This window comes from Psammomys obesus, unplaced genomic scaffold, assembly GCF_907164565.1.
Source record: "Psammomys obesus unplaced genomic scaffold, mPsaObe1.curated_primary_1811, whole genome shotgun sequence".
NCBI classification, from domain to species: Eukaryota; Metazoa; Chordata; class Mammalia; order Rodentia; family Muridae; genus Psammomys; species Psammomys obesus.
In genome coordinates, this window is record NW_026590623.1 from 528,721 (window position 1) to 539,195 (window position 10,475).

General features: G+C 43.1%; 1 protein-coding gene across 1 annotated transcript; it reads left to right on the forward strand.

Annotated features, from left to right (window-relative positions):
• The first annotated feature begins 333 nt into the window (after window positions 1-333).
• Gspt2 (G1 to S phase transition 2) lies at window positions 334-2,843 on the forward strand. The gene has a single exon (XM_055608024.1). The coding sequence runs from the start codon at window positions 492-494 to the stop codon at window positions 2,388-2,390; it is 1,899 nt and encodes a 632-aa protein (XP_055463999.1). The 5' UTR covers window positions 334-491; the 3' UTR covers window positions 2,391-2,843.
• Window positions 2,844-10,475: the final 7,632 nt, after the last annotated feature.

Consider the following 10,475-nt stretch of genomic DNA (forward strand, 5'->3'; position numbering starts at 1 on the left):
TCATTTGTTCAATGGTTTTAGTTTTACGTGAATATTTTTAGTAGAATTTTAAGTCAGGTGTATCTGAGGCTTAATCATTGGGACATGGTGAAACCATTCTCCCAGATCATGTGAACCAAAACAAATAGAAAATCTCATTTATAAAACTGTACTTCAGGACTTAGCCTCTGACTGAGAACTAAAGGGGACAAACCTACGGAAGACAGCGAGGGGTCATTTCACCACAGGCGTTGGGGTCAGGGGTGGAGGAGTCGGAAGTGATTGGGATTTGGGGGAGGAGATTCACTCTTACACAGAAGCAGAGCCCTGAGCGGCCATATCTGCCGCCGCCGCCGCAGCTGTGAATGCAGCGTCTGCGCTTAGCTGCCTCTGCGCTGCTGAGGTTCGCGTCGCTATCCCGTGGTCCTTGGCTGTTCCTGCCTTAACTACCACCGGAGGAACCCGCTTTGCCTACCTCGCTCCTTTTCCGCTGCACCCCGGCTGCTCAGACCATGGATCTTGGCAGCAGCAGCGACTCGGCTCCCGACTGCTGGGATCAGGTGGACATGGAAGCCCCGGGTTCGGCTCCAAGCGGGGATGGAATCGCCTCCTCGGCCATGACAGCGGCCGAGGCAGCGGAAGAGGAGGCCCAGCGCAAGCATCTCAGCGTGGCCTTCAGCAGTCAGCTCAACATCAACGCCAAACCTTTCGTGCCTAGCATAAGCGCCTTGGAGTTCGTGCAGTCCTTCCTGCCGGGATCGGCCCCGCCACCCGCCCCCACGGCCTCCAGCTGCGACGAAACCTGCACCAGCGCCGCCGGAGATTCCCAAGGTAAAATGCTGGGATGGGGAGCACCTGTGGAACCTTTGAAAGATGAACATTTAGTGTCTTGGGAAGGTTCCAGTTCGGCTGTTACCATGGAACTTTCAGAACCTGTTGTAGAAAATGGAGAGGTGGAGATGGCCATGGAAGAATCGTGGGAGCTTAAAGAAATAAGTGAAGCCAAGCCCGGGGTTTCTTTGGGAGATGCGGGGCCCCCAGAAGAAAGTGGCAAGGAAATGATGGAGGAGAAAGAGGAAATAAGGAAATCAAAATCCATGGTCATACCATCAGGTGCTCCTAAGAAAGAACATGTAAATGTGGTATTCATTGGGCACGTAGATGCTGGCAAGTCAACCATTGGAGGACAAATAATGTTTTTGACTGGAATGGTTGACAGAAGGACACTCGAGAAATATGAACGAGAAGCCAAGGAGAAGAATAGAGAGACTTGGTATTTGTCCTGGGCCTTAGATACAAACCAGGAAGAACGAGACAAGGGTAAAACAGTGGAAGTGGGCCGTGCGTATTTCGAAACAGAAAAGAAACATTTTACAATTTTAGATGCCCCTGGCCACAAGAGTTTTGTCCCAAATATGATTGGTGGTGCCTCTCAGGCTGATCTGGCTGTCTTAGTCATCTCTGCCAGGAAAGGAGAATTTGAAACTGGATTTGAAAAAGGTGGACAGACAAGAGAACATGCGATGTTGGCCAAAACAGCAGGGGTAAAATACTTAATAGTGCTTATTAATAAAATGGATGATCCCACAGTGGATTGGAGCAGCGAGCGATATGAAGAATGTAAAGAAAAACTGGTGCCCTTTTTGAAAAAAGTTGGTTTCAGTCCAAAAAAGGACATTCATTTCATGCCCTGCTCAGGACTGACTGGAGCAAATATTAAAGAGCAATCAGATTTCTGCCCCTGGTACACGGGATTACCATTCATTCCATATTTAGATAGTTTGCCAAACTTCAACAGATCAATTGATGGACCAATTAGGTTGCCAGTGGTGGATAAGTACAAGGATATGGGCACTGTGGTCCTGGGAAAGCTAGAATCAGGGTCCATTTTTAAAGGCCAGCAGCTTGTGATGATGCCAAACAAGCACAATGTAGAAGTTCTGGGAATAGTTTCTGATGATGCTGAAACTGATTTTGTAGCCCCAGGTGAAAACCTCAAAATCAGACTGAAAGGAATTGAAGAAGAAGAGATTCTTCCAGGCTTCATACTTTGTGAACCCACTAATCTTTGCCATTCCGGACGCACATTTGATGTTCAGATAGTCATCATTGAGCACAAATCTATCATCTGCCCAGGTTATAATGCGGTGCTTCACATTCATACTTGCATAGAGGAAGTTGAGATAACAGCCTTAATCTCATTGGTAGACAAGAAATCAGGAGAGAAAAGTAAGACAAGACCCCGCTTTGTGAAACAAGATCAAGTGTGTATTGCCCGATTAAGGACAGCAGGAACTATCTGCCTGGAGACATTTAAAGATTTTCCTCAGATGGGTCGTTTTACTTTGAGAGATGAGGGTAAGACAATCGCCATTGGGAAAGTTCTGAAACTGGTCCCAGAGAAGGACTAAGCAGTTTCATTGATGCCTCTGCACCATAATCTGTGAATAAATGTCTGCCATTTACTGCCCATTAACAGACTTGTGTGCAGAGAAATTTCACAGCAAAATTCACGTTTTTGTCAGCTTTCTCAGGTTGAGATCTCAGTTGTGTCACTCTCGAATGCATACTCAAATTTCTTCCCTCTGTACCACTCTGCTTTCTTGGATAAATCAGTAATAGCTTTGTAAGTGATGTGTATGTTAATCGCCTAAAATACTAAAAATAATATATTTTAAATCTCTAATTTCCCTTTGGGATATCTAGACATCCTTTGTTCTGTGCAGAACAAATCAGTGTGTCGGTGTGTGTATATGTTGATGAAGATAACTAACATGTAAATAAAATGTTCCAGTTGAAAGTTCAGTATTTGAAATGCGTTTGAATAATGATCAAATTTGTATGGAGTGCTGTTTCATTAGGTTATTGTCTCAAGTAATTAAATGTTTATTACCTAGGCTTTTTAAAAAAATGACCATTCATTGTTTGAAATGAGGTACTTGTCAAAGCAACACAGGTTGTACTAAAGGAAACCTATGGGGGGGGAAACCCCTATCTTAGTGCCCTTCCCAGTTAACTGTTGTGTGTGTGTGTGTGTGTGTGTGTGTGTTTAAGTTTAATTAGTAAAGGAGTTCTGTTTATCCATTTATTATTTGAAAATGAAGATTATCTCATTTTTTTTCCATTAGGTTCCGTAATGTTGAGCACTGCCAAATCACATCTATACCTAAGGTTTCAGACAATATAAGTCGAATTGACTCGTATCTGTAGTCTATCATTTTTATTCTGCTTTGGTATTGTTCACTGTGAAATTTGGGGTGCGAGACATGATAATGGGTACAATTACTGAAAAGGTAAATTGTTGCGCTACGACTATATGTCACTTACTGAAACAAAGGACTAGACATGAGGAATCTGTTTCTCATGATTTAGGGTTCATTAGCATGTATTGTCCAAACGAATTCTTCAAGAAAATGTCAGTTGTCTGTTTTAAGGTAGTTAGTTATTGCCAGAAGAATGACTTCCTGACCTTCAGAACTGACAACTGCTGGAGCATTTGTAAAGTTAGTGTGAACAGCTGAAACTGGAGAATTTGTAAAGTTATATAAACAGCTGAGCCAGTAGTGTGCAGAATCAGGTTCTCTTAGGCATAACACTGTACTCAGAGGAAGAAACTTCTTTACTAACCACAAAGTGCAAGCTGATAGATGTAGACACTGCTGCCACAACACCTGGATCTACGCTCAGGTAATGGCAATGTCTTTGCCGTGGTCTCTTTCTTTGATTAAAGGCACTGTCCCCTTCTTTGTGATCTTTGTGTGTGTGTGTCCATAGAACTCCTGACTATCATCGTGTATCAGGTTGTTACTGACTGATCTTGTTAGAGTATCAACAGCATCACTCTATTGTGCATCATCCACCACAGGCCATCAGAGGACCTACTTGAGAAACAGAGATTTTAGCTTGTTACGCATCCGCTACTCTAATCCACAAGGAATCACATACTGTGATGGGCATGGTCATTTACTCATGAGTGTCAGTGGCGAGAGTTTTGTTTCATCTTTGGTCATAAAAGAGTTTTCCCTTTTAGTTGTGTGCTAATCTGTACAACCATCAGGCCAGTCTAGTACTTGATAAAAGTTATACTCTCTTTACAAAGTATCCTGAGTCTCCTTTACTTACAGTGTGACAATCTGTTCTTGTTAAAGTTTACATATAAACACTTTACAAATAACACTTATTTTAGTTCAACTGGACTGTAAGATAATGGGGATGATTACTTTTCATGTCATACCTATTAAAAGGAAACTATTCAACAACCACAGACCCCAAAATTTATGGTTTTTCTACATTGAATAAATAACTACATTAAATAAACAACAATGCCTATAATTGAGCATTGACAGGAAGGAAAATTTGACACAAAGCTACTCCTTAAAAAAGTGAACTTGTCTTCGATTTCAGAGATGCTTTATCAAAGCATTTCGTGTGTGTGTTAATGTTCCACAGACCACCAAAAGCAGAGAAATAAAAAAAAGAATAAAAACCTTCTGAATGAACATGCCATGTGACAGAAAACGGGAGGGGGGCTTTACTTGTATTCCAGGGAGAACAGCTGACGATTTTGTACAACAGCATGTAGAATATTTAATAGCCACTTCCCACACAGTTCTGTATCACACTCTACTATGGCAGATTGTTTTATAAGGAATCTGTCTTCTAAAGCAATTTTTCTCTTTTCACACTTAACCTTAAACTTGTATGACTTTTTAGATTCAGTGTTGACATGCTAACTTAAGTTTCAGGAAAGCCCTTCTTTTATACTCAGATCAATGTTAAGTAGAATTTGTAAATGCAGGTCATTTCGCATAGACCTCTTTTTTGTGTGTGTGCACATATGCGGCTACTGTGTGTATGAAGCAAAGCAATGTGTAAGGGGTATGTATAAATACATGTGCGCGGAAATTCCCAAAGCCGCTTGTAGAGTGTCTTCAGTTGCTCTTTGCTTTTGTGAAGCATTGTCTCTTATTGAACACAGAGCTTACTGATCCTGGCTACCAGGTTGGCCCAGGAATCCCCTCCTCTGCCTCTCAAGTTCAGGATTATAGGCAGCCAAAATGACTGCCCAGGTTTTGCCTAGGTTGTGGGAATACCCAACTCTGGTCCACATGCTTGCTTAGCAAACACTTCATCTGTTTAGCCGTCTCCTCAACCCTAATTTTACATATATTTCTCAGTCTCCAATAAGGCTATCTTTTTTTCCTCTCCAATTGCTGAACTTCAAAAGTTTAAGCGGTCAATATTTGGAACATCATGTAAAAAGCTCACCTGTTCTCTAGTGGAGGCTGAGACTATTTTTACTTGCTTTGTTGTAGTCTAACCAAATTTTTTTCCACATCAGTAAGTTTACATGGTAAGTGAACAATAATTACTCCAGAAGCTTTTAGCAGATTTAATTGGCAATTCCTGAATTAAATTTTAATATTTTGCGTTTCATCCTTATATTTATTTTTATACTTTTACTAACTGATGCTTTTATGACATACTGGTTTTCTAAACTGTCTTTTAAACTGCTTTTTAAAGTAGTATATAAGTGAGTACATAAAATGAAATGTATTTTTTTAACATTTCCAAGTACTTAGATCCCAAGTAGTGCTAATGACCAAATGTTTCATCCTTATCCCTGGTGTTCAAGGCATGCTAAAAAACCAAATAAACCAAACAAAAACAAGCAAACAAGCACTATAAGGGCAAATGAATCACAAACATTTATTTTTCAAAAATCTTCTGTGTGTGTGTGTGTGTGTGTGTGTGTGTGTGTGCGCGCGCGCGCAAGTGTAGAAAGAGGTCAGAAGACAACTTATGGGAATCAGTTCTCACATTCTACATTGCTAAAGCAGAGTCTCCTGTTTCTTCTGTGCAGCATACTCCAGGCTAGGGGGCCCGGGAGCTTCTAAATTATCAGGTCTCCGAATCTCCTATTGCCACAGAAGTGCTAAGATTACCGATACATGTTACCATATCTGGCTCTTGTGTTCTATGACTCAAACTCAAGTTGTTGGCTTGCACAGCAAGTCTTTTTTTCAGTTGAGCCATCTCCCTAGCCTGAAAGCTTAAAACTCTTGTATTCTGGAACTTCCCAGAGACTCATACTCCAACCAAGGACTATTCATGGAGATAACCTAGAACCCCTGCACAGGTGTAGCCCATGCCAGTTCAGTGTCCATGTGGGTTACATAGTAATGGGAAGGGGGACTGCCTCTGACACAATCTGATTGGCCTGCTCTTTGATCACCTCCCCCTAAGGGGGGAGCAGCCTTACCAGGCCACAGAAGATGACAATGCAGCCACTCCTGATGTGATCTGATAGACTAAGATCAGAAGGAAGGAGAGGAGGACCTCCCCTATCAGTGGACTTGGAGAGGGGCATGCATAAAGAAGGGAGAGGGAGGGTGGGATTGGGAGGGGAGGAGGGAGGGGCTTATGGGGGGATACAAAATGAATAAAGTGTAAAAAAAAACCTCTTGTATTCAAGAAGAGAATACAGAGGTTCTGAACAGCAAGAGATATATCAACGAGCCCCTTGCAGCACAGTGATTGAATGTAGGTAAAAGGTGGCTTCATAATACCATGGTAGTCAGTAAAATAATGTAATGATCAATGGTTAACAGTTATTAATTCAGTAATTATTCGCAATTACATCTAGTGTTTGTAAGTGGTGCAGCTCTGAAGGGAAAGCCTAATACTGCAGAATTTCTGTTCCAACTTCCAGGAAAGTTTCCCCAACGCACGTTTTGCTCAGGTAGGGAAAAGTTTCCCCAGCCAAAATGTTACAGCTCAGATGGAAAGCTGTCAGATCATACAACAAATCTCACACAAAAGATTTATTGGGAGGGAAAACCCAGGAGGGTGGCTGCTTTTGTTTGGGTGAGAAGCAGCAAAGAACTGAGTGGAATATAGGGTTTATATAGGGTTTCTTGGCGGGGGGGGGGGTGTGAGGGGGGGTCGAAGCTTTCCAGGGTGACCTGGGATTGGAGGGATTATGTGGCCTGATCTTTGGGGCAAACTCAGGGATTGGTGAGAATTTTTTTTTTTTTTTTTTAGTGAGGCCTGGCCATTCTCTTGCCTTGGGGCTGGGAACAGCCATTACAGCCATTAGAAAATAACTGTTAGGGAAATCTGGGAGGTAGAAAGTCTGGGAGGTGGGCCCTGGCCACTTTCTTAATTTGAGGGACTGTAATAGAAGTTACACAGTTGTTTTAGGCTTTAAGGCCTTTAGGGAAGTCTGGGTGTGTACAGGGCCTGGCTGCTGCAGCACCTCAAGAGGGGGCCTGGTCACTTGTTTGCACTGAGGGCTTACAAAGGGAGTCCATGGCAGGGAAAGCCTTCCCTGCTGCTTGAGTTGGCATGATTAGACAACAGTGTTGGCTTTCTCTGCCTAACATAGAGGCTCCTGTTTTAGGCCCCACCCCTGAAGACCTCCTGCTACAAGACTCTACCCCAAGACTACTCTTGTGGTTAGATCTAACCCCTTGAGGTAAACAGAGTAGCCAGTCCCCAAATTTGAGCAGCTCCAATGGCTAGGCCTTGCCCCTAAAGGGCTCCAATTGCCAGGCTTCATCCCCAGACTTGTCTAACTGCCATAACAGCCATCCCAGTCCTCCCCATCAGGAGAGTTGCCAGGCCCCACCCTACAGAAAAAAAATCCACCAATCCCTGAGCTTTTATAGAGGGATTTTAATGCAGTAACATGGCTACTCAGGCTGGAATACAGACATGTCCTTAGTACACACCTTTCATCCTAAACAATAAAGGTAAAATTGGTTTGTAGATGGAAGGACCCATGTTTGAAAGTTATGTTGAATTGACAGGCAGACAAAGCAACAAATTGGAGAATCGGGCGTGACAAGAGCTCCTTAAGAAGACCAACAGAACCAACTAACCAGGTCCCAGAGGGGCTTTCAGAGACTGAAGCACCAACCAAGGACCATGCATAGACTGGACCTAGACCTGATACACAGATGTAGCAGATGGGCAGCTCAAGCTTCATATAGGTTCCCTTGTAAGAGGAGCAGGGCTATCTCTGACATGGATGCTGTTGACTGCTTTTTGATCACTCACCCCTAACGGGACTTCCTCACCAGGCCTCAGGGAAAGAGGATGTGCTCTGTCATGAGGAGACTTGATGAGCTGGGGGCTGTGGGTATGGGGGGGGGCTTCCTATTTTCTGAGGAAGAGGGGACAAGGGATGGGGGAAGAGGTAGGGTAAGACCAGGAGGAGTTGAGGGGGGACTACAATTGAGATGTAAAGCTAATAAATAAATTTAAAAAGATTTGACAGAATAGAATATGCCCAACTCTCACTAGAACAGAGGAAAGAGTGGTGATTTAAGAGAGCAGTGCAATCAGGCACTGTGGCAAGCACCCGTAATCCCAGCACTTGGAGGCAGAGGCAGGTGGATCTCTGTGAGTTAGAGGCCAGTCTCATCTACAAAGCAGGTCCAGGATGGCCAAAGCTACACAGAGAAACAGTGCCTAGAGGACTTAGGAAAACAGGGTAGAGGAGAAAGAAAAGAGACAGTTTTACTGGAACAGTTTTACAGAGACAGGTTGTAGAGAGAACAACTTAGAGACAGAGGTGAAGACAGAATGAGCCAGAGAATGAGTAGCCAGAAGATTAGGACAGATTGCTAGAGTTAGTTTGAGGCCAAGCAAAGCAATTCAGTCAGAAGCTAAGAAAAGCCAGTTTGAATCAGTCAGCTTGTCAAGGGGTTTGAGCTGAGCTGAGCCAGCCAGCCAGAGTTCAGAAAAAACTAGAAAGTGTGAACTTATTCAACAGTAAATCTCAGAGGCTGAAAACATTCTAGGCCTAGATTAAATTGTATGAGGGCTAGAAGCTTCCAGTACTAGGCCTAGGTTAGTAGATGGAAGCAGTAAGCCTCCAAGACAGCAATTATATCTGGTGAATAAAAGATGCTTTTGCATGTGATACTTTTACATCAAAGAAAAACCCAAAATGACTGGAAAAGGAGAAAGCCCACCAACGTTGCAGCAAACAGAGTACATGATGCAGAAATGCAGCAAAGGACAGGAGACATCAAGCAGAAACCTGCAAAGGAGAAATTCACCTGGAATCACCTCCAGAGGAAGCATCAATTCTTCAGGTTTGCCTGGGTGCCCATAGAGACCTTTGAGCAATGGGAGCCTAGAGTCCAGAGCAAGGAACGACACAGGAGCCTGTGAGACATAACATTACAGTAAGCTACCCCAAAAGACAATTTTAATTATATAGGCAGACTTTTCCTGTATTAAAAAGTTGGAAACTCCTAAACAACTTAAGCCTAACTATGAAATTATTACTATCTAGTCTTCAACTCCATCAGAGACTTGAGAAGGAATAAAATTATTACTTAGGTAGGAAGTGCAGACAAGCAGCTTCCAAAACTGAGATAGAGATAGTTTACAGATGACAGAGATAGTTTACTACCTGGTCAGTCCCCCATTCTCTCTATATACCATTGGAGAATCATCTTCAGCCTTCTGGCTCAGTGTATCTGGCAGACATAATTCTGAAGCAGGAAATGTTTTAAGGTCTAGAAAGATGTTTTTTAAGTTGATAAATACTAGATATGATAGAGAATGGTTTAGGCACAAAACTTCAGACTCACCTAGATAAGGACAGACAATACTTTCTTTAAGGCTGTCAAATACAAATGAGCTAAATAATTATTCTTACTGTCTGTAGTTTATTATAAATAAAGTCTGTGTGAATTTGAAAAAAAATGGAGAAACTCAGCTAGCTGTGGTGGCACATGCTTGTAATCCTAGCCCTCAAGGAGGCAGAGGCAGAGGCAGGCATATCTCAATGAATTTGAGGCCATCCTGGTCTATAAAGTGAGTCCAGGACAGCCAAAGCTACACAGAGAAACCCTGTCTTGGGGGTGGGGGGACAGGCTTCCATATGAAAGGCACAACTCAAGGAAGAGATGCAAAAAGATAGCAATACATAGCCAAACTTTGGGCAGAGTGTAGGGAATCTTAGGAAAGAAAGGGGAGATAGAAAGACCTTGAGGGAACAGGAGCTCCACAAAGACAGCAACAGAACCAAAAAATTTGGGTCCAGGGGTCTTTTCTGAAACTGATATTCCAACCAAGGACCATGCATGGAGAGAACCTAGACCCCCTGCACAGATGAAGCCCATGGCAGCTCAGTATCCAAGTGGGTTCCCTATTAAGGGAACAGAGACTGTCTCTGACATGAACTCAGTGGCTGGCTCTTTGATCACCTTCCCTCTGATGGGGGAGCAGCCTTGCCAGGCCACAGAGGAAGACAGTGCAGCAGGTCCTGATGAGACCTGATAAGCTAGGATCAGAGGGAAGGGCAGGTAGACCTCCCCTATCAGTGGGCTAGGGGAAGGGCATGGGAGGAGAAGAGGGAGGGAAGGCGGTTGGGATTGGGAGGGGATGTGGGAGGGGCTACAAAGTGAATAAATTTTAATAAATAAAAATAAATTAAAAATAGAAAAAAAATAGCAACATAGACAATGCAGAAGGCA